The 23970-nt window shown below is 44.3% G+C and overlaps 1 protein-coding gene across 4 annotated transcripts in view; it reads right to left on the minus strand.

Moving 5' to 3' along the window:
- SPEN (spen family transcriptional repressor) overlaps window positions 1-23970 on the minus strand; it is a 92584-nt gene that overhangs the window by 1350 nt on the left and 67264 nt on the right. For 3 of the 4 annotated variants that reach the window (XM_019976131.2, XM_019976130.2, XM_070768439.1), the window contains 9 exons: window positions 22008-22159; window positions 19370-19495; window positions 18904-19017; window positions 17922-18035; window positions 15960-16060; window positions 2024-10166; window positions 1119-1598; window positions 764-958; window positions 266-424 (listed from right to left, as the gene is read on the minus strand). In XM_019976131.2, coding sequence (XP_019831690.2) covers window positions 266-424; window positions 764-958; window positions 1119-1598; window positions 2024-10166; window positions 15960-16060; window positions 17922-18035; window positions 18904-19017; window positions 19370-19495; window positions 22008-22159 — 9584 coding nt within the window. Of the gene's footprint in view, window positions 1-265; window positions 425-763; window positions 959-1118; window positions 1599-2023; window positions 10167-15959; window positions 16061-17921; window positions 18036-18903; window positions 19018-19369; window positions 19496-20226; window positions 20362-22007; window positions 22160-23970 lie in introns of those variants that run through there. The other variant, XM_070768440.1, reaches the window with a different exon arrangement.

The following is a 23970-nucleotide window of genomic DNA, read 5'->3' on the forward strand; positions in this document are numbered from 1 at the left end:
CCCTCTTTTCAATCATTACGCTAAAGAAAAACCTCTGCTGTCTCAGCTGCCCACTGTCTGTCTCCCAGATGGCCAAACAGTCCTGCCCATACATGCCCATCCCCAGCTGGTCTCTATCCAGAATGCCCCTTTGTCCAGCTCCTCTGGAAACTGTCCTGGACTCCTCTAGTTGGCACTGGCAGGTTAGTCAAACTACTCAACCAACACTACCCACAACCCCCACCCCCACAGGCGTGCGCATGCCAAGGCAGGATGCTGGGCTGACCTGATTGGAGCCGGGGTTGGGAACATTAATGATCCCTGCCGCCTGCTTGGCCTGCAGATATGTGATGAAGGCAGCCTTCAGCGACTCTGTTTGGCTCACGACGTCCTCTTGGTCTCGGCCACAGGGCAGAGCCAGCAGCAGACAGTAATCTGTCTCCACCTGGGGGAGAGGGAGCTGTCAGTGATCAGAGGTCACCTCACAAAAGAAGGTCAGAGGCCAAAAAGACGACTATCCAACCCAGGGGATTTGGCTCCTAAATCCACAAAAAACCCTACTACTGAGATGACCTTGAGGTCCATCCATATACTTGTTGAATAAAAAGAGCCTCATCTCTGGGTCTAGAGGAACTTTACACCCCTAGTGGAGATAGAACACGCCCTTCATCATCTACCCCAAGAATCCCACTGCTGCACCCCAAAACAAGCCAGGGAGACAGTGGGGGCCACCTGTGGCCTCCCTTATTGGTGGGACAGTGGCTCACCTGGCCCTGAGCCTTACCGTCATCCTTCGGGCAACCCCTTCCAGCTGTGAGGCCTCCAGCCGCATCCTCTGGGCAATCCGCAGCGGGGGCCCTCCTTCAGAGAGGGGCAGGGACCGATGGGCCAGGACATTGTTGCCAGAGACGAAGTGGAGCTGCACAGCAGCTGTGTCGTTCTTGAGAGCCAGGAGGCCCTGCCACACGATGGGGTACTTCTGCTCGCAGGGAAACAAAGAACAGTGAGCTCACGGCTGGAGAATGAGGCCATGCTGGTCATGGCCCTGAGGAGAAGGTGCTGATCTAAGTGGGGATCTCAGGACAGTGAACACAATGTAAAGCTTGGAGGGTGGTAGGAGAGGCCCTGTCCAGGCTTACCTTCAGAAGCTGCACCATATCCACAGGCCTCTGGGAAGTCAAGTGTGGAGAGGAATCTTGTTTGGGGGTGAGTGGGGCTTCAGTATGGGGCAGAGCCAGTCCTGGAGGGGTGCTGGGGCCTGAGGAGGTGGGGACAAACAGTGGCTGCTTTGGGGCAGCCTGAGCAGGAAGAGGAGTCGGGAGGTCAGGCTTCAAGGAGACACACACAGGGGAGGGATAGGAGGTCTGGCTCGTCTCTGCCTGTGCCCTCTGGACCTGGGTGTGAGGCTCAGCTGGCCTGTTGGCAGAGACGTTAGGAAGGCGCGGCTGCTCGACTCCTGTCTGGGTGCCCTTGGCTTCCTGGGACACCGGAGGCATCTTGCTGCTTGGAGGCTGGCTGAGCTGGGAGGGCTGTGCAGGCTGGGCCGGCTGTGCAGATTGCACAGGCTGAAGGGGCTGTGTGGGCTGAGCAGGCTGTAAGGGCTCGCCTTCAGGGGGCCCCTGAAGTTGGGTGGGAAGAAAAAGGAGAGTCGGTCTGTTTTGTACAAAGATCATCCTGCCCCCAACCAAGCAGCCAAAAGCCCTGGATGGGTCACCTGCACGGCAGCTCCTGGCAGCCAGGCCCCTGGAAAAAGCTTTAACCAGATGGCCCCGCTCTCAGGCATTCAGGATTGAGGGTTCTGGTAAGAGGTCACCTTTTCCCTACCTTGTCACCCCCTCGGGTCAGGGCCACCACACCACCCGCTCCCACTGTGAGTTCCCTCATGTCCCCAGGCTCTGCTGTAATCTGATCCCTTTATTCTGAAGTTGAGGAAGCTCCTCTTGAAATCCACAAAAAGGATGATGTATTTCAGGGACCTCACTGGTACCTGCCACCCGCCAACCCCTCAACTCTCTGGACCAGAAGACAGACTGGGCGTGCTCACCTGGGTGGGAACCTTGGTCCGGGAAGGCAGGCCGATGGAGGCTGTGGCAGGGAACTGCGTGTGTGTGAGCTGGGCCGGGCCATGGTAGCTGCGGACATCTCCGTACCGGTACTCCTGGAAGAGCTCCCCGCTCGAGTGCACGATCTGCACACCGTGGGTCACCACCACTGGTGGAGTCAGAGGCAGCCCCTGGAGCTGGCTGCCAGGGGTGACTGTGACGATGCGGGCCTCCCCGTGAGGGGCAGGGGCAGGGGCAGCTTTGGCATCTGCTGTCTTAGCGGCTTCTTTCCCTGGCTGCTGAGGGGCCTTGCTGGCTGCAGGCACCTTCCCGACCCCGTCTGCCGCCCGGGGCTGCTCGCTGACGGCAGTCACATGAGGATGCACCATGATCCTCACATCCCGAGGCACGGTGTACGGGTGCAGCCGGTACTCAGACTGCATGACCAGCACCTCTGACTGCACAGGGGCTGCGGCTCGAGCCACGGGCAGGTGGTAGTGCACCTCCTCCTCTGGAGGGTGCTGGGAGGCCAGGGTGGGCACCCCAGCTGCGGCCGGCTGGGGGGTGCCGGCACGCTGCGGGGCCCGGACCTCTATCTGCTGCGGCTGAAGGGGGGCCCGTGGAGAGTGGAGTGTCTCGGGCCGGATGCTGTAAGTGATGCTGGGCAGTGTGGGCGTGTTCATCCTCACCTCGCCCTGAGACAGGTGACTGAGGGACACAGTCTGGGTGATGCTGTGTGGTGGCATGATGACAGACTGCTCCGGGTGGATGCTGGAGATGAACTGGGGCACAGGAATGCCTGCTGCCAGCATGACCGTGGCGTTCGTGGACAGGGCAGTGGATGTGGTGCTGCTGGGGTGGCATGCCCGTGGGAACGGGCTTGGAGCGGGCCCACTGGGTCGAGGGGAATGCGCATCTGGCTTGCTGGCTGCCAGATGGGACACCGTTCGATCTGTTGGGGTGCTGGGCCCCGACGTGACGTGGTTCACTTCTGCTGACAGTTTGCTGGGCAGAGCCGGAGGGTGGTGGGGAGTAAGAGTGGAGCCCAGGTTCGCCGGCTGAAGGACCTTGGTCTCTATTTTGAGGGTGACGGGGTCAGCAAGCTTTTTGTTAGTGGTGACTATGCTTGGGGTGAGGACTAGCTGGTTGTGAACCAGCACCGGAGGTGTGTTTATGCCCTGGGTGAGGACCTTCACCGTGCCACCCTGGGTGACGGGTGTGGACACAGACAAGTGAATGGGCTCGGGCTTCTCCAAGGATGGACGGTCGGCCTTCACCGACGAAATCACAGGAGACGCGTTGTATGTCTGTGCAGTCAGTACCAGGGTAGAATGGGTGGCCACGTTTGCATAGCCTGAAGGAGTCTGAGGGCCTTTGGCTGGAGGCTGAGACGATGTGACAGAATCAGGTTTGACCTGAGACTTGGACACCGACTGTTGAAATTCAATGTCCATCGCACTTGCTGGGGGGATCTGGCTAATCTTGGCGCTGATCCGCTGGGGCCCTTCAGTCTTCTGCCCCGAATAGCTCAGGAGCACAACCCCTTCGGAAGTGTTCACGCGCAGCCCAGCACCGGAGCCCGTGTCTGCTGGGCGATCATCAATCACAGACATAGACCCCGGGTGGAACCGACTGTTGTCACTGCTGCTGGATCTCTGTTTGCACTTTGCTGACGGTGCAATCACTGCACCTGCCACCGTCACGGCACCCGTTGTTGTGGCTGTCACACCCCCAGAGGCAGCGGTCACTGCACCCGCCGTGACCGTCACTGCACCCGCGGCGGCGTTCACTGTGCCCGGAGAGGCGTTCACTGTGCCCGTGGCGGCGTTCACCACACTGGTGGCGGCGTTCACTGGAGTGGTGAGAACGTTCACGGGCCCCGTCAGGACGTTGACTGGTCCCTTCAGGACGTTCACGGGGCCAGCGGGAGTGTTCACCAAGCCTTTCAGTGTGGCCACTGAGCCCTTCACAGGGCCTTTCAGGGCATTCACAGGGCCAGCCAGTGCATTCACGGGGACCAAGGAGACATTCACCAGGCCAGTCAGGGCGCTCACCAGGCCCGTCAGGGTCTGAGGAGCAGGTTTCGCCAGAGTTATCTTCTGCGAATTCTCCAAATCAATGCTGACAGGCATCCGGCTAATGACAGAAGTAATTTTGGGAGCAATGACTGGAGTCACCTTTTCTTTGTCAGCAGCTACTGGAACCTCTGAGGCCTGTGTGTCCGAGGTGTTAGTTACTGGAGTTGCTGTTTTTTCTTCTAAAACAGGTTTTTTAGATTCAGCTGGAGGGGGCAGTGCCTCATGCAGGCAAGGAGCAGCGCTGACAGGCTCTGCAATGGCAGCTGTGACACTCGTGGAAGTGACACCCGTAGCAGATACATATTTGGGGTCCATGAGGATCTTCCTCAGCGTACTGGAGCTAGTGTCAATGTCAGAGGCCTTGGTGTCTGGGGGCAGAGCCGGAGATGGGGTGGACTGCGCCTGTGGCTCCTCCTGTCTCGTGATCCACTCTGTCACCTTCGCAGGGGGACTCTGGTGTGGGATCCCCCCAGCAGCGACAGGGAGTGGGAGCTTTGCTATCGTTACGGAGGGAATTGGGGGGGTGGGCATGCTTGAGTCACTGGGCGGGGTCACTGGGTCACTTTCAATGATGGAGTGCACCTTGAATCTGGCTTGAGGCTCATCATGCACAGGGGCAGGCTGCGAGAGAGGAGTGGGGTCTGGGAGCGCAGGTGCTTTGGTCGGAGTCTCTTCGTCCATGCTGCTTTCTTGGGGCAGATCCTCTCGGGATGGAGTCTTGCTTGGGTCAGAAGCACATGACTCGGGAGCAGTGGACTGGGGCTTGTCATTCTGCTTTTCTTCCTGTGGAGCTTCTGGGGGTTGTACCGTCGTCCCATCACTTGAAGCAGGGCTCTTGCTTTGAACCTGGTCAGGTTCAGGGACATGGGTCTCTGTAGTGCCCCCTATTTTCTTGTTTGTATTTCGTTTGCGGCGTGATCGAGTAGTCTTCTGGCGCCCTTTATCTTTCCGAACCAGAGTCACTTCTTCTTTTGACCCCTTGGCTCCCGGCACTGGGTGGGAGGTTTCGCTGCTGTCTCCTCGGGCTTCCTTCTTGTCTGCTGGGCCTGCTGAGGGGTCAGGTGCACTGCCTGGTGGCCTAGAAGATTCAGCAGCAGCCTCTGTCTCCAAGATGCCAGACACAGCCTCATTGGTCTCAGGCTCCATGCCTTCCTCAGGAGGTGGCGGATCTGTCTGAGATTCTGCAGGGTAAGGTGGCGGTGCGGGGAAGTTTTCTGGCTCCCCAGAAATGTCATTGATGATGGACCCGATGGCCGCGGCCAGCTCTGTTTCACTGGCTTGGTGTGCGGGCTTGTCCCTGTCCTCTGTAGAGAGGCCCTCTGTGGCATCAGGAGCTGCCGCCTTGAAAGCTGCGGGTGTGGAGGTTTCCGTGAGCTTCTCGATGTTCTCCACGGCCTGCTCCAGCTCCATCTGCCGGGCTAACTGATTTGCTTCTGGGGACTGCTTGGAGGCAGACACATCCTCCTTCTCTGGTTCCTTGTCCGGTTCAGCGGGCTCACTGTTCAACTGTGATGATACACTCCCCTCCTTCTGGGGACTCTTGCTCTTCTCGGGGGAAACAGCCACGACCCCAGCCTCCTCCTCCACCGGCAGTTCTGAAGGGCCTGCAGCCACACTGGGACTTATGGTGGCTTCCGCATTTTTCACGTTTGCAGATTTGTCCACTGCTGACCTAGAGTTTCGAGATCGTCCTCTCTTTGACTTGGAGTTTTTCTCAGGGGCTGCTTTCTTCTCCACTACTTCAACTGGGGGGGTTTCGGGTGGATTTCTGTCCGTGCTAATTTCTTTCTTGTCACGTTTTTGTTCACTCGCTGCTGCTTCTTTATCAGCCTTGGATTTTGTATTATTTTCCCTCACGTTCACTTGAGGACTCCCCTCAGTGGTCGCCTCAGGACGTTCAGGGTCAACTTTGGGTTCGTTTCTCCCCCTCTTCCCTTGCTGACCACCAGCAGCTACTTTCTGGGACCGTGGGGATCTCCAGCCCTCAGCTGGTTTGACCGTCTCAGCTTCTTTGGCCTCAGTCTCGTCATCTTCATCGGCCCGACGGCGAGTCTTTGGAGGCCTCCCCCTCCGAGGGGTCGTGGGAACCGCCGCAGCCTCCTGCAGCTCCCGCTCCAGTCTCTTCCTGGTCACTCGGGGCTGCTCCACGGGCTCCTTGACTGGAGAGCGGTTGTCATGGTCGCCCATGGTTGCGTAAACACTCCTCACATTCCGGCGCCTGGTTCGGCCAAGTGGCAAGCTTGGCTCGGGGTGTTCAGGGTCCGTGGCTGAGTTTTTAGAAGCAGTCCTTGTAATCTTCTCTGCCTCCATCTTCAGTTCTAAAAGCTTCTGTGCTTCTCCCCGGGGAGAATTGGATCGCTTGAGCTTTTCCCGGTCTATCCTCTCACTCTTCCTGGTGACGGGCTTTTCCACACTTGCTGCAGCTGCCTGAATGGGGGTCTTGGAACGTTTACTTTTGTTTGGCTTTTTATCTTTTGCAGCAACTGGAGGATCAACCTCTACAACTTCAGTAGCTGGAGGTGGAACCTCAGGAACATCCTCCGTTTTTTGACTTGTGTTAGGTTCAACGTTAGCAGCCAAGTCTGGCTTTTCCACCTGAGGCTCATCGGCTTCTTCAGGCTTCTGAGTTGGTTTTGGAAGTGTCTGGGTGCTGTTAGGCTCAGGATCTACACTGATCTCTACCTGGGAAAACGAGGCCCCAGGAGTTGGAGGCTTGGCATCCAGATAAGGCAGCTGATCGACTGATGAGCCTCTTTCAACAGTGGAAGGAGGCTCGGCAGTGTCTTTCCTGGTGTCCACTCCTGGGGGCAAGTCTCCTTGCTCAGGCTGCTCCACAGTGACAGGAGCCAGATCTGTACTTGTGGATTTTGCCTCTTCCGGGACAGAGGCTGGCTCAATGGTCTTTTCTTCTGGCACCGGAGGCCCCTCTCCAGTCTTTTCACCAGCTGTCTTCTCCAGCGATGCTGCTGCTGACTCTGGAGCTATAGCAGTGACACTAGGGGGCCCAACTGAAGATGGAGTTTTCAGTTCCGGCTCTTTATTCTCAGAAGCAGATTCTGGGGTCTTGGGATGATCCTCTGTATCTTCCTGTTTCTCAACCTCTTTGGGTTTCTGGTCTTTTTCTTTTTCTTTCTGTTGCATTCGTGTGAGTTCCATGAATTTGCTATGGAAAAGAACTACTGGCTCTTGAATCAAGTCAGTTGTGTTATTCAGTCCATCAGAGGTCTGCCTCCCATACAACCTGCCGGAAATGAAGTCAGATTCTTCATCTTTCCTCTCTAGATGCTGCAGTCGCTTGGAATCTTGTTCAAAGATTGAGCTGTGTAAAAAACGAGAAGCAAATAATTCTTGCCTTTCCTGTTCTTCTTCTTTATGGTCATCTTTCTTATCATCCATTTTTCCCTCTGAATCAGTCCGGATTTTCTTCTTTTTCATGTACCAGGATGGAATAGGTCTCGGAGCAGAGTCTACCTTTTCTTTATCTTTGTTGTTTCGAAAATTAGCAAATCGGGAGTCCCAGTCAAGAAAAGACCAATTTTCTTCTCGAGAGGAAGAAAGGGATTTGGCTCTTTCAAGCAAAGCCTTAGTGTCCGGTGTGATTGTCTTATCCAATGCAAAGGAATAAAATTTGTTCCTTTCTAAAGAACTGGAGAGTCTTTCATCTCTCTCACGTAGTTTGTCTTCTCTGTCCCTCAATAAAAAAGACAACCGAGAACTTTCAAATAATGCAGAGGCTCTAGGTGAGTGAGATTTGTGTTCACCATCATCATCAGAATCAGAAGGCACCTCACCAGGTTCCAAGTCACGGACAGACCTCTTTCGAAGGCTGTCTCTCTTAATTATGCTGTTGGGGAAACTCACATCAAATCTGCTGGCATCGTGTTTCATTTGAGAATCCCACCGATTTAGTTCATCTTCAGGATTCAAGACAGATAGTTTGATTTTAGCCATGTCTGCCATCTGTTCTCTCCTGCTTGAATCATAAGGATTAAATTTTAAGGACTCTTCTCTGACTGTTATATGAGAATAGGGGAGACCTTTGTCATCTAATTTAGGAGACCCTCTTATGGACATTACCCTAGGAGAACCAATAGGGTCATCATCATCATGGAAGGAACCAAGCCGAACACTGGGAGAACCACCAGTCCTTTCAGAATCTTCACTGATCTGGCGTGAACTTCTGTAGTTCCTTTCTCTCTTGGTGCAGATGTCAAAATCAACATGGTCCATTCTTTTCTTTTTGCTGGGAGGAGAGTCATCGGTGACATCCTGAGGGGGTTTGCCTACCTCGTGAACAAGGCTACGTCTTTCGTATTCATCCACATCTTTTTTAGGACTGCCGAATTTCTCAGACTTGGCTATTTCCATCTCCATCTGCTGTTTTCTACGACTCTGCTCCATTTGTTTTCGGTAACTCTGTGTGTGATCAATATCAATGCCAATTTTTTCTTCAGTATTTACTGAATGTGGTTTCTCTTGGCCCGATTTACATTCAAGTGGTTCATCACGAAGACTGCAATAGTTTTTCCTATTATCTTCTCTCTCTGGTCCTTGATCATCTAATAGCTCCAGCTGTTTGAGTTGTGGTTTTGAGGCAGTGGGTTTTTTTGACTGGATTTCTTGATTTTCCACAGATTCACCTACTGGTTCTCTCAGCCTTGCTTGCAGATCTGAGTTGGGCCTTGAGCCAGTCCCAACAGAAATACTGGTAAGCTCCTGACAGTCTTTGGGGCTGGGAACAACATTAAGTCTGTCCAGTTTAAGTTTTTTAGATTCTCTTTTAAGAATTTCTTTCCTCACAGGCTTTTTTTCAGACTCTCCTTCCCTCAGCAGAATGACATCTCTAGATGACATGTCAGGCTGTTTCTTTAAAAGCACCCGAGCATCTTCCATCTCTGGACTACTTTTCTTGAGGTCTGATTTCTGCCTTTCTACTTTCAAATTGGAATCTGCAAAACGCCTTTTCCTTGCCTCCAGCTTCTCCAGGTCCCCAGCACTCACCCCGTCAGCACTCTGCTCTGGTTTTAAGTGCTTCCTGGGTTTAGGCCGGCCTTCCTTATCTACCACTTCTATGTGGCTTGAAAGCCCCCTTTCCTTTGGCACTTTCATCCTAACAGATTCCAGTTTAGACAATTCAGATTTTGCAGGCTCTGTCTGAGAGGTCTGAAGTTTCTGATCTAAGGCAGAAGACTTGACAGCGTCATTATCAAGCTTGGTTTTCAGCTTTTCCAAAGGGGCGTGGTCAATAACCTTCCCCTCTTTTTCTTTCACTCGAGTCAAAACCACACAGGGCATGAGTTCTAAGCGGTTTTTGGCCAATCCTTCTTTGTCAGCTTTCTCTCTGCTCAGTTTATTAGAACTCCTCAACTTTTCGGGGCTTTGCTCTCTCTCATTTTCTTGGTCTGTTTCCGAAGACTGAGAACTTGGGGAATGAACTTTTCCTTTTCGTTTCTGCTTGTCAGTTTTGTCCTTCTCCACCTTTTCCTTCCTTATTAAACGTCTCTCTCTTTCCACTCTCTCAGGATCGAAAGCTCGTTCTTTATCTGTCTTCTCATTTTTTGTATAGCGTTCCAAACGAGGTTTGTCAAGTTTATCGTATCTTGGAGGGGAAAGTGAGCTGCAGCTTCCACTCCGGTCTGAGGAGCGGCTGTAAACCCTCCTCTCGGAATCACTCGGCAGTCTCTCGGACTGTGAGGGAGATGTTCCAGGGCTCTGAGGGCGTCGCAAGTGCACTGGACTCTGACTGCGTTCAATTGGTCTCCTCTCGTGGTCTCTGTCCCGGTCAGATTCAAATCTTTCACGTTCTCTTTCTCGTTCCCTTTGTCTGTAACTGTATTCCCGAATATCTTGTTCATAAAGATCATTTCTATAATCCCTATATTCCCGGGGATCATCATAATATCGTGATTCATAGTAGTCTCCTTGATAAGTTTCCCATTCTGAATAAAATTCTCTCCCTCGAGCTGGATAGTCCCGTCTGGAATCCTCAGGATATGTGCCTGGAGTACGGACATTCTCATAATATGTACGATCTTGGCTATAGTCATAAGATCCCCTTCGTTCTTCTCTGCCAAAGACAAAAAAGAATGTATTGGTTTTTTGTTTTCTCGTCACTGACACATTAATCCTACATGTGCAGTTAGAGTCCTGCTTCTAAAAATCTTTGCCATTATTTAATCATTAGAACTGGGGCTTCCTTCGTGGCTCAGTGGTAAAGAATCCACCTGCCAATGCAAGAGACATGGGTTCGATCCCTCATCCAAGATAAGGAAGGAGAAGGCAATGGCAACCCACTCCAGTATTCTTGCCTGGCAAATTCCACAGACAGAGGAGCCTGACAGGCTATAACCCATGGGGTCACAAAGACACAACTCAGCAACTAAACAATGACCAAATCATTAGAATTTCACCATCCAATACCACAGCTACAAACCACAGATGGCTACTAAGAGCTTAAAATCTGGCTAGACTAAATTGAGGTGTGTATAAAATACAGACTAGATCTGGTAGATTTAGTCTTTTTTTTTTTTTTAAAGAAGACATATACTTCGGTAATTTATTCAGATTGAATACATGTTGAAATAGTATCTCAGATAGACTAGGTACACTTGCCTGGAAAATCCCATGGACGGAGGAGCCTGGTAGGCTGCAGTCCATGGGGTTGCTAAGAGTCAGACATGACTGAGCGGCTTCACTTTCCCTTTTCACTTTCATGCATTGGAGAAGGAAATGGCAACCCACTCCAGTGTTCTTGCCTGGAGAATCCCAGGGACGGGGGAGCCTGGTGGGCTGCCGTCTATGGGGTCGCGCAGAGTCGGACACGACTGAAGCGACTTAGCAGCAGCAGCAGCAGGTTAAATAAATTAATTACTTCTCTGCCAAGAGATAGTCTTACCACAACTTGGGAAACAAATGTATTGTTTGAAAAGACAGATTAACAATTTAACTAAAATCTTTCTACCTCTGCAACCTCTACCTCAATTCACAGTTTAAAAAAACACACTGGGGGCAAGTCTCCCTGGGCTCAGTCTTTACACTTATAAAATGATAATGTTATTTAAGAATAAGTTAAACAAGAAGGTTAAATAAGATGAAACTTTGTAAAAACTTTCCTAACATAATACAGGGCACATACTTGGCCTTCAGTAATTGTTACTTTTCCCCAACCTGCCAACTAACAAATTATGTATTACAAGCTGTGTGAGATAATTCCTTAATTGTAAAAGAATTCCTTAATTGTTAAAGTGACATGACCCAGGGCATTCAAAATAGGATTGAATTTGCATGCAAGAATGTGTATGGTGTATAAAATGGAAATTTACCTGTAACAGAGGCCAATTCCTTTACTCTTGGTTCATGTCCTATTTTTGTTCTTTCAAACAAGTATGGCTTACTCAGTCTACATAGTACTACTAACGGCAGCTCAATGAAACATAATGAACCCTGAACCTAAGCTTCTAAAAGCATGAGCTTTTGTCTTCCTGGCTCATGGCAGGTACTCAAATTTGTTCAAAGAATGGACCTTAGAAAAGTATGTCAAAGTTGCTACTGGGCAATGTTCTAACCCGTTTTCAACAGCAAATGAAGCATCTAGACTTGAGCATTCAACACTGGAAGCATCACCAGCACCTTATCATATGCATTTACACTGAACTTTATCATTTCAAAGAGAATCATTTATGACACATCTATGATATTTCATTTAATAGGATGACCAATTCAAGACGATCCTTCTATAGTTCCATAGGAATCAGATTTTTTGCCTCAACATTGGCCAGCCATTTTGTAAAATTAGGCTGACTTAACTCCTTATCACCATAAACACAAACTCCAAGGAAGCATCACTTTCACATGTAAAGGAGAACACACTGTAAGCTTCCTTTTTTCCTTTGATCACATCATGGCTTACAAGATCTTAGTTTCCCGACCAGGGATTGAATTCTCAAGCCCCTGGCAATGAAAGTGCAGAGTCCTCACCACTGGACCACCAGGGAATTCCCTAAGCTTTCTAATATAAAGTGGTTAAGACACCAAGAATGGCTGTAGTTTACTGCCTGCATTAAAAGTAGGTTTAAAAATGGCTTCCAGGTATTTTCTAAAATAAGCAAACTAAAACTACGTCCAAAATGTGAAAGAAAAAAGTTACAGAAGTCAAAGGTATATACATAAACATTAGTGCTACACTGTTCAGTTTAATAAATGATGATTTTGTACACATTTTGCTGGACTCTACCAAAAGAAATGAGTGTTCTTGCCACCAAGGAACTCTAGCAAAAGACAATAAAACTGCACACTAGTACTATGTACAAAAGGCTCTGGCAGGACCCGGAGGGACTTTGAAAGGCCAGGTTTTCAGAGAATGCTGTTCCCATGACTACAAAGTATCCAAACTACTCTAAGTAGGTGAGAAATTCATCTAAAGCATAATGTGACCCCATAAATTTGTGCTGAGAATTACTTTGGCAACCTGTAAGACTCAATGCACTAGCAGGTAAACTAAATGCACTGGGTTTATTTCTAGCCCATCATTTAGGAGCCTGTGACCTTATCAGCAAAGTCATCTGATTGTCAGTTCCTACCATAAGTAACACATGAAAAGAGTCACAGCCCTATTTCCCTGACACTGTATTTAAGGGAATAAAAGAAATACTTTTAAACTGCAGAGCCCTATGAAAATGAGTCATCACTTGCTTTTGTGAGCTGAACTGTCATTAGGGGGTAAAGCACTTTTTTCCCCTCTACTTATTCATCAACTATTGAGTGGCATGACTTCCACTCTATGGAAAAGGCAAAGATTCTTAAGTTCTACTGAAAGGAATGCATTCCAGAAACACTACCATCTGAAACCAAATGAGGCAAAACTGGGTCACAGTAAAGTCCTACACCCTCATGCTTCCTACTTTATCTCTAAACATTCAACAGGGATAAATAACCAAGGAACAAAGCCAGAGCCACATAATCAGTAAAATGAATTAATTTGAGTGGCAATATTCAAAAATTAACTCACATAACATTATCCAACCCTCACAAGACACTGTTCTCTGAAAAATATTGAACATACACACAGAAAATTTTAATGAAATTTTTATGTCTTAAGTGCCACTAGATCATCAACACATTTTCCACTCACTTATGGCTAAGAATTCCTATAAGCACTTAAAGTATTAACAATGACTTCAGATTGTGGGGGTGGGGGTGGGGAGGATGGAGAATCCTCCCTATAGAGGATGTGTAGACTATGTTCTTACATATGTTCATTCTCTCTCTCACACACACACACAGAAAAATTTGGAACGTGGATTCCAATCCACTAGTGGAAAACCACTGATACCTTAGAAGTTCACCCTTTGGGAAATTTGGCTGTAGGGGATATTTTTCATTAAAAAACCGCTCAAGTAGTTAATGACCATTACACTAAACACCATGAGGAAATGAAAAAGAATATATACCTTCTTTGATTTAAACAAAAATGAAGTGGCAAGAAGAGGCAATAAAAAGGGAATGCACCCAATAGGTTTCTGGGAGCATGATCAGGATTTGCCTCATCCTCTGTGGATCAAGATCAACTGTGGAAAATTCTGAAAGAGATGGGAATACCAGACCACCTGACCTGCCTCTTGAGAAATCTGTATGCAGGTCAGGTAGCAACAGTAAGAACTGGACATGGAACAACAGACTGGTTCCAAATGGGAAAAGGAGTATGTCGAGGCTGTATATTGTCACCCTGCTTATTTAACTTATCCTCAGAGTACATCATGAGAAACGCTGGGCTGGAAGAAGCACAAGCTGGAATCAAGATTGCTGGGAGAAATATCAATAACCTCAGATATGCAGATGACACCACCCTTATGGCAGAAAGTGAAGAGGAACTAAAAAGCCTCCTGATGAAAGTGAAAGTGGAGAGTGAAAAAGTTGGCTTAAAGCTCAACATTCACAAAACGAAGATCATGGCATCTGGTCCCATCACTTCATAGGAAATAGATGAGGAAACAGTGTCAGACTTTATTTTTTGGGGCTCCAAAATCACTGCAGATGGTGACTGCAGCCATGAAATTAAAAGACGCTTACTCCTTGGAAGGAAAGTTATGACCAACCTAGACAGTGTATTCAAAAGCAGAGACATTACTTTGCCAACTAAGGTCCGTCTAGTCAAGGTTATGGTTTTTCCAGTGGTCATGTATGGATGTGAGAGTTGAACTGTGAAGAAGGCTGAGCGCTGAAGACTTGATGCTTTTGAACTGTGGCGTTGGAGAAGACTCTTGAGAGTCCCTTGGACTGCAAGGAGATCCAACCAGTCCATTCTGAAGGAGATCAGCCCTGGGATTTCTTTGGAAGGAATGATGCTAAAGCTAAAACTCCAGTACTTTGGCCACCTCATATGAAGAGTTGACTCATTGGAAAAGACTCTAATGCTGGGAGGGATTGGGGGCAGGAGGAGAAGGGGACGACAGAGGACGAGATGGCTGGATGGCATCACTGACTCGATGGACGTGAGTCTGAGTGAACTCCGGGAGTTGGTGATAGACAGGGAGGCCTGGCGTGCTGCGATTCATGGGGTCGCAAGGAGTCGGACACAACTGAGCAACTGAACTGAACTGTCACAGAGACCTTTTATACTTGAACTTGAGTGTCTAAAGGCATTTCTCAAATAGTCTTTTCTCTAACACATATCTACAGGGTGGAGATCTAGTAGAAACATTCCAGGAGACTTAATCACAGAGGCAAGTTTGGACAAACAGCTTTATCATATAGATGATAGCTTCCATTTTCAAATGTGATCAGCTTTTGAAGAACCTACTGACATTGTCGAGGTGTTTTAATATATGTGGTCTAAAAAAGAATTAATCATCAGTTCTGATGCAATTTTAAGCATTAGCCTGATTTAGATGGTGACACCTTAAATAGTCGACTGTGGACTGTAATGGTTCCTACAATTCCCACAAGCAGTAGAAAAAATATCAAATACCACATAACCATGACTGAAAAAATTAACAAAGATCAGTAAGGTTTACTTTATTTTTTGCCGTGCCATGTGGCTTGTGGGATCTTAGTTCCCTGATCAGGGATTGAAACCAGGTCCATGGCAGTGAAAGCAGCAAGTCCTTCCACTGGAAGGCCAGGGAATTCCCAAGGATTGTTTACTTTCTACACAGCTAAAGTTACTAATCTATACAACTTTGGCTTTCTGATTCACAAATTATTTAAGAGATCTGAATTTAAAACAAAGCTCTTGATAGTCTTTTTAAAGTTCTTTGTTATTTCAATTAATTCTATGAGCTCATACATGGTGACAACTTGGATGTTGTCATTACTAAATACACTGGGCATTTAATAGTCTATAAGTAGTCCATGTGGTCGCTAAGAGTCGGACACGACTGGGTGACTTCCCTTTCATTTTTCACTTTCATGCATTGGAGAAGGAAATGGCAGCCCACTCCAGGGTTCTTGCCTGGAGAATCCCAGGGACGGGGGAGCCTGGTGAGCTTCCATCTATGGGTTCGCACAGAGTCGGACACGACTGAAGCAACTTAGCAGCAGCAGCAGCAGCAATGCATTTCAACATGTTTAATTTAAATGTGTAAGGCAAGATGATTTATATATAAAGTTATAATCTAGAAAAGAGTAACTCTTTTAATGAGTATTCTCAGGGAGAAAATGTAGATAAGGTTAACCCAACTCCCATGAGCTACATGAGAAATCCATTTTTAATGTGTTTCCATACATGGGGATAATAAAAGGGATAAGTTTGGGGGGAAGGAGAGTAGCAATAAGGGATGAAAAACAGAATTTAATCCCATCTAAATTTTATGTACTAGAAATTTTCAAATTCAAGCTATGCTGATAGGTTGAAAATACATACCTTCTTTCCAATAACATTTCATAAAAGTCTCTAATATCTTGACCAGATTTTTCCATACAGTGATAAAATGCCAGCTGACTTTCTCGATTTGCAAAATCCACCTAAAAAAAAAAAATGAACAGCAGGTGTTTAATGCGAGTTTCAGATTTCAATGATGGAAAGTGTTACCAAATTTGAAAACTCTTCTTCTGGATAAATTACAAGAAAATGTAACTTAGATCTCATTTAAGTGAAATAGTCCTCATAACTAAAACTGTATTTTTTTAACTTGAAAATTCTCAAATTCTACAGAAATCTTGATAAAGAATTATAATTTAAAGTTTCAGAACCCAATCCTGAAGAAGTGGAGAAAGCAAAATCAAAAACTGAAACATACCTATCAGGATTCTAGGCCATTGGTTAAATAATCAGACCAACTAAATCTAGTAATATCTTATGAAAAAACAGGCTTACAACCCAACATTCAAAAAACTAATAAGATCACGGCATCTGGTCCTATCACTTCATGGCAAATAGACGGGGAAAAATGGAAACAGTGACAGACGTTATTTTCTTGGGCTCCAAAATCACTGCAGATGGTGACTGCAGCCATGAAATTAAAAGATGCTTGCTTCTTGGAAGAAAAGCTATGACAAACATAGAGTATTAAAAAGCAGAGACGTCACTTTGCCGACATAGGTCCATCTAGTCAAGGCTATGGTTTTTCCAGTAGTCATGTATGGATGTGACAGTTGGACTATAAAGCTGAGAGCTGAAGAACTGATGCTTTTGAACTGTGGTGCTGGATGAGAGTAACTTGGACAGCAAGGAGATTAAACCAGTCAATCCAAAAGGAAACCAACCCTGAATATTCATTGGAAGGACTGATGCACAAGCTCCAGTTCTTTGGCTACCTGATGCAAAGAGCTGACTTGTTGTAAAGACCTTGATGCTGGGAAAGACTGAAGGCAGGAGGAGAAGGGGCAACAGAGGATGAGATGGTTGGATAGTATCATGGACTCAATGGACTTGAGTTTGAGCAAACTCTGAGAGATAGTGAGGACAGGGAAGCCTGGCATGCTGCACTCCATGGGGTTGCAAAGAGTTGGATATGATGAGCAACTAAACAACAACAACATCTTGTGCATAAATTTGCTGGAACCACAGTTAGAACATAAAATATGGAAGAACATTTAAACTTTACTCAGTGAGGCCTCAAAGTCACTAAAGCATGATATTCACCATTTATCAATATCTTATTTAAAAATACTGATTTCAATCTAACCAGAGTTATTAAGTGCATAAATTCCTTGAAACTCTCATGAACAAAAGTTTTTAAATAAAAATACTTAGACAAAAGATCATACTTTCACTGATTACCCACTCTTTAAGAGAAGAGGAAAGAAGATCGAGAGGATCATTCAAGAAGCTGGACTGACACTTGGAGCTCCTGAGAGTGCAGCCTGCACTGAGAGCTCACTGGTGAGCACCAGGAACCCAGGGTGTAGGGAACGAGGATCTTTAGGGAAGGTTCTGTGATAACGTTTTAAAAGACTCTGTGTCCTTGCTGCTAAGTCACTTCAGTCGTGTCCGACTCTGTACGACCCCATAGACGGCAGCCCACCAGGCTCCCCGTCCCTGGGATTCTCCAGGCAAGAACACTGGAGTGGGTTGCCATTTCCTTCTCCAATGCATGAAAGTGAAAGTGAAGTCGCTCAGTCCTATCCGACTCCTAGCGACCCCATGGACTGCCGCCTACCAGGCCCCTCTGTCCATGGGATTTTCCAAGCAAGAGTACTAGAGTGGGTTGCCATTGCCTTCTCCTCTGTGTCCTTAAGTAGCCAAATTAAAAAATTGTAATATCGCCCTTGAAAACTGAGGATATATACTAGATGTGCTGTAAGCCAACAAAATGCCAATCATTAAAAGGTTGGGATCCAAACATGACTTTGTTTTGGTTCTGCTTAAAGTCATTCTGCACACCTTTATTTTATTTCCACCGATTTTCCTCCCCTTGGTCTCTTTTACAGCTGCTTGTGCATATTCAATTTCATTGTAAAGAACCAGGGCCATGCCTTTTAAGCGATCAAACACCACCTGTAAAAAAACAAACAACATCAGTCTAAACAAAATTCTGTGTTAGTCCCAACAAAATTCTAAGTCACTAACACATTGCCAAGAATAAATATATATTTTTTTTATTCCAGAAAAAAATTTGTTTTTCCTGATGATGCATGTTATAGTAAAAACACAACAAAACGTTGTAGGAACTGTTTAGATTTGTGGATATTGTGGCCTGAGGTATATTGTTTTTATTTTGTTTTTGTGTATTCTTTTTCCATGTTGACTGAGTACTGTCTTATACTAAAGTAAGTACCGACAAAAAATCACCGGACCAAAAAACTGTTTCTCCATACAACAAAAGCTACACGTACAGAAATGTCAAAGTTATGCAACATACCTCCGACAATGTAAAATCTGCTTTTAAGAAGTTAACATCTTTACCTTCACATAATGGAAGGGGGTCCAGAGACTTTTTTCCTGTTATGTTTGTGAACGTTACACAACAAACATTGGTTGGATGAATATTCTGTTGTATGAGTGTTTTTGAAAATTATCATTTTTTTAAAAATCAAGTCTAATTACATGTAAGTGTGAATGTGAATAATTATATAATCAGACTAATTTTAATGAGATAAAATTATAGAAATCCCTAAGCAACAGTCTATTTAACAGTATTTTGCAGACTGGTTCTAAAATTATTCATTTTGATGGGTTCGATATAGTTTTTTCAAAACATATCATAAGTAAGTGCTCTTCTAGATCAAATTTTGGAAAAAAGAGAATTTTAATGTATGAGTTACAAAGAAAAGTCAGCACCAGAAACTGGGTCTGAAAGGACAGAATACCAAAAGAAAGGAAGTCATTAGTGACTTAAAGCCACATACTCAAACCTCCCACTTACCTTTACCACAGGCCCATATCGGCAAAAATGTCGTGTTAAATATTGATCTGACACATTTGAAGAAAGCCCGTCTAACCACACACAGTTTGTAGGCATGCTCTTTCCAAAACCCAGCTGAATACAAAAGGCAAAATTTCTATTAGTTAAGCCACCAATTATTCAACAACAAAAATTGTGAAAAAACTTGTATTCTGTAGGAATCTTATCCAACCACCACCTCAAGTGGGAATCAAGTTAAAATCAAACAAAAATTTACACAAAATTTATCCTGCCTGGCTAAGCAAGTATTAATTCAGATTACAGTATAACAGGATAAGGATGCAAAGAAGTTTATTACCTTTATGGTTATCTAACTATACTATTACAATTTTAAATAATTATATATACCAAAATAAAACACCTCCAAATCTTGAGGAAAAAAAACACAGCAAATATTAACAGCACAGTAACATATAAATTCCTTTACCTTGAGACGATTATTTCCAAGGTATTCCCCATCCATCTTCTTAATAGCCTTACAAACGCTGGCAATGTCACAGTATTGCAAGAACGCATACTGAGGGACTCCGTTTACTTTCTTAATATCAATATCCTGAAAAAAACAATGGATGGATACCACTTAGTGATATGTCAATAAAAAATAAATCAGAATAAACCAAGTCCATATGAGCTACATGGTTCTCAAAACAGATTCCTCCCAAACCACCTGCTTAGTTACAATTATACATCTTCATGCAACTGTAAATAGCCTAAAAATCTATTCAACACAACATTTGTAGTCACAAACCATGAAATTCTTCGCACGTGAAGCTCTGCAGAAGAGCAACTGCAATGCAACTCAAAACTCAAAATTTTAAATCCATAATACCTGTGTTAAGAGAAATTTATGATAAGAAGTAAAAGGTGGCCTATTTAATGAAAACCTAACAAATAATTCCCTTCTGCAATATCTAAAATCCTTATTAGGGGCAAGCCATTTAAAATACAGCATCTGGGAAAAATAACAATGATAAAGAAGTCAAATTTTCAAAAAGTGATTTAAAATATGCAATCCCGAATCAGAAGCTTCATTCTATTAGTATATCTAACTGAATCAAACCTGGTAACTGATAAATGTGGTAATAATCTCTCATACCCAGAATGAACGGACTACATAAATATCTGAACTACTCTGTGAAGATGCATTAGAATACCATCCCTGGACTAAAGAAACACTCTACATAAAGGAATATCCCCATTTCCTTGGAATGCTCAAAACCTGCTGTCACATCTGACACTCTGGTCCTGCCTACTTAGAGGAGGTAGTGAAAAAACCTGGCTTACACATGAAAATGGTCCAGAGAAACCAGACACTTGGATGGCAAAACTTGTACTTAAACAATAATGAGCTGGGCCATATATTGCAGATTATGTATTGTGATTATCTAAGCCTCCTTAAGGGTCACAAGCCAATAATCAAAACCTGAAACAGAGCAAAATGAGTAATGCATTTAAAGAGCTGTTTGATGGGTCCTTAAAAAAAAAAAAAAGCATAATTTATACTCAAAATTTTTCTAAGTAATGGTAAATGGAAGCTGTTTTCATCATTACATAGAATGTAGTAACTCAGGATAGCTCCATTTAAATTTCCCAAAGAACAATGGTGGGCTGACTTACTAAAAAGGTTCTGTTATAGCATAATCTGTTATCAATAAGCAGCAGACCATGTTCCCAAGGTTTGTATGTCATTAAAACAGTGACAATCATGAGCAACTGCAAACAAGATAATAGTTTTCAAATACTGACATGTCCACCTTATTGACAAGCATAGCTCTTAAAACATAATAATCATTCCATTTTTAGCAACCCTGGTGATGAAAATATATCCACATGCCCAAATTCAACTCTTTATACTCCTTCAAACATTCAAATAAAAATATGTTTGAAAATTTTATCAATTCATAGTCTCGCAAAGCCAAAAACCAAATAAATAACAGACTGTGATCTAAAGATAGAAGCAGCTGTAGCCCAAATAGGTAACTGAGCGTCTAGTCACTCATCCAGGTAGGCAGTAGAGCTGGAATTAAGAGTATACAGTACCCTCACAAAAATAAGAGAAGTTAAATAATCAGAAAAGAAAGATGAATGTTTTGTTGGTATCGCTCCCTAAATAGCTTCTCTGTTTTTTCTTCACTTCTGCCAACCACTTCAATTTCTACTCTCAAGCCCCTAAAGATGAGGTTTTGTTTAGCCACAAGCACAAATAATATTTTATTCACAAGACTACGTTATGCCATTAAAAAATATTAAGAATCTTTTGCTTAGAGCATTAGTGTATACGTAAGAATAGACAAATGGACATCACATATACACAAACCTAAAAGATGTACAATAGCTGTTTCTACGCAAACTATTTTTTTTTTTTGCTCTCCAAAGTCCAAATATATTACTTTCTTCACAATTATTAGCTGTGAAGTCCTAGAGAAAGTCTAGGAAGACAGAAGTAATTTTCCATTTTTTCAAACATAACACAAAACAGTATACCTAAGGATACAAACTGTAACCAAACTACTTTCACTATAATTTCACTCAAGTTTTAAATCATGGAGAACAGAAAAATCCTTCTATCTCTAAGTCAAACAATGACTTGCATAATTTAAACAGATTCTAATTAAAACTTCAAAACAGAACCGAGCTTCCAGCATGACAACCACATTCCAATAATTCCCAAGGTACTTCTAACGTGCATTGTAATAAAAAGAATCATACACTAATCTGCTGCTTCTTTCTTACAGACATGTTTTCTCTTCCAGATTTTCCTTTCAACCCACAGGACTAGAGATGGCATTAAAACAGCATCCAATGGACAAAGATAAGACAAGTGGAAAAGAAAATACATACGTAAATAAAGACAATTATATATTTTTACATACACACATAAAGCAGTCCCTGATGAGTTTTGCCAGATCATCTTTTAGCAGGAGTTAAAAACACATAGGGCAAATGAGAAAAATATTCATTATAACATCTAAATACATTTTTCCAAATATAAGCTGCACTTATGCTGTATGTTTTATGACAAAGATTTAAAATTGTTTTCATTGTTTAAAAAAAACACAACATACCACAATTTCTCCAAAGCGCTGGAAGATGTTGCGAAGATCATGGTAAGTAGTGGTTTTTTCAAGGTTACCAATAAAAAGGGTTCTTGTTGCTTTGGGGTGAAATTCATCTATCCTTTCATCCAAGGGGCGAAATTCATTTTCACTTTCCGTTTCTGTAAGTGGGAAGGGGCAGAGAGTGTTTTAATGTTTACTCATATATCATGGGAAAATCTACTTTAAGAAATCAAATCTCTGATATGCGGGGCTTAATTCTCATGTAATCTGAAAAATCATATATACTATCAGAAACAGCTCCAAAGCAAAAGAAGAATACAGAAGCTAGAGAAACATGTCTAAAAAATTAAGAGAAAGTTAACACCTTGATCTTTCAAATAGAAAAGTAGACTGAATTTCTATTTCAGTTGATTTGTTTTAAAAGATAATCACTATCACAGAAATAGGTTTTAAACCCCAGTGGAAAATGGCAATTATTTAAGCCTAATGGTACATTTCAAAATTATGTAGTAGGCTCTGAATGTGAACTATAAAACTAAAATCCTAAAATCTGAAATAAACATGAAGTTCAGCTAAAAACAGTCCAGTTTCACTATTTATTTACTTTTCAATATTTTGTAAAATATTTAGCATATCATGCTTGTCATACCCAATTATCTAAATACAGCAATTTTTAGATACAAGAATAGTAACTGTATGAAAACTGACTGAAGTAACGCTTATAAAATATCTTCTTTTGCTGTTGCATGGTACCCAATGACAAATAGAAAGAGGTTAAATGACTCTTAAGGTTTTTATTTCTTATGATCAAAGTCCTGGTTCAATGTCTAGCTCAATCATAGGCTTTCTCTGAAGTTCCATTTAACTTGGGATGGGCTTTCCTCATGGGTCAGATGGTAAAGAATCTGTCTTCTATGTGTGTTTGATCCCTGAATCAGGAAGATCCCCTGGAGAAGGAAATGGCAACTCACTCCAGTATTCTTGCCTGGAAAATTCCATGGACAGAGGAGCCTGGCGGGCTACAGTCCATGGGGTCGCAAAGAGTAGGACACGACTGAGTGACTAAACAACAAGAAGTCAGGGACTTTCAACGTTTTCTGGATAACAATCATAATATGGCCTGTATGATATCTCTTTTTTAATGTAAAACAAAGCCACCCAAAAATGTTAGTATTTAATCAATTTGACTAAAACAAAGTGTTCATTAGCTCCAGCCACATTACTGATGATGTCAACAACAACACTGATATTAAAAAGACTCAACTTCTGAGCTGCTGGGTGAACTACGCCAGAATACATCTCACTTCTGATTCCAGATTAATAGCTCTAATGGTAGCAGACCTTAATCTCACCCAATCATCAGAGAGTATATATATACTTTCAGTCAGATGGGCCCAGAAACTGTTCAGTGCTCATTACAACTATCTTTATCTACATTTTCATCTTATTTCACAGAGGGTGACACTACCCTTATGGGCAGAAAGTGAAGAGGAACTCAAAAGCCTCTTGATGAAAGTGAAAGTGGAGAGTAAAAAAGTTGGCTTAAAGCTCAACATTCAGAAAACGAAGATCATGGCATCCGGTCCCATCACTTCATGGGAAATAGATGGGGAAAGAGTGGAAACAGTGTCAGACTTTACTTTTCTGGGCTCCAGAATCACTGCAGATGGTGACTGCAGCCATGAAATTAAAAGACGCTTACTCCTTGGAAGGAAAGTTATGACCAACCTAGATAGCTTATTCAAAAGCAGAGACATTACTTTGCCAACAAAGGTTCGTCTAGTCAAGGCTATGGTTTTTCCTGTGGTCATGTATGGATGTGAGAGTTGGACTGTGAAGAAGGCTGAGCGCTGAAGACTTGATGCTTTTGAACTGTGGTGTTGGAGAAAACTCTTGAGAGTCCCTTGGACTGCAAGGAGATCCACCCAGTCCATTCTGAAGGAGATCAGCCCTGGGATTTCTTTGGAAG

Source organism: Bos indicus, chromosome 16 (genome assembly GCF_029378745.1).
Source record: "Bos indicus isolate NIAB-ARS_2022 breed Sahiwal x Tharparkar chromosome 16, NIAB-ARS_B.indTharparkar_mat_pri_1.0, whole genome shotgun sequence".
NCBI lineage: Eukaryota > Metazoa > Chordata > Mammalia > Artiodactyla > Bovidae > Bos > Bos indicus.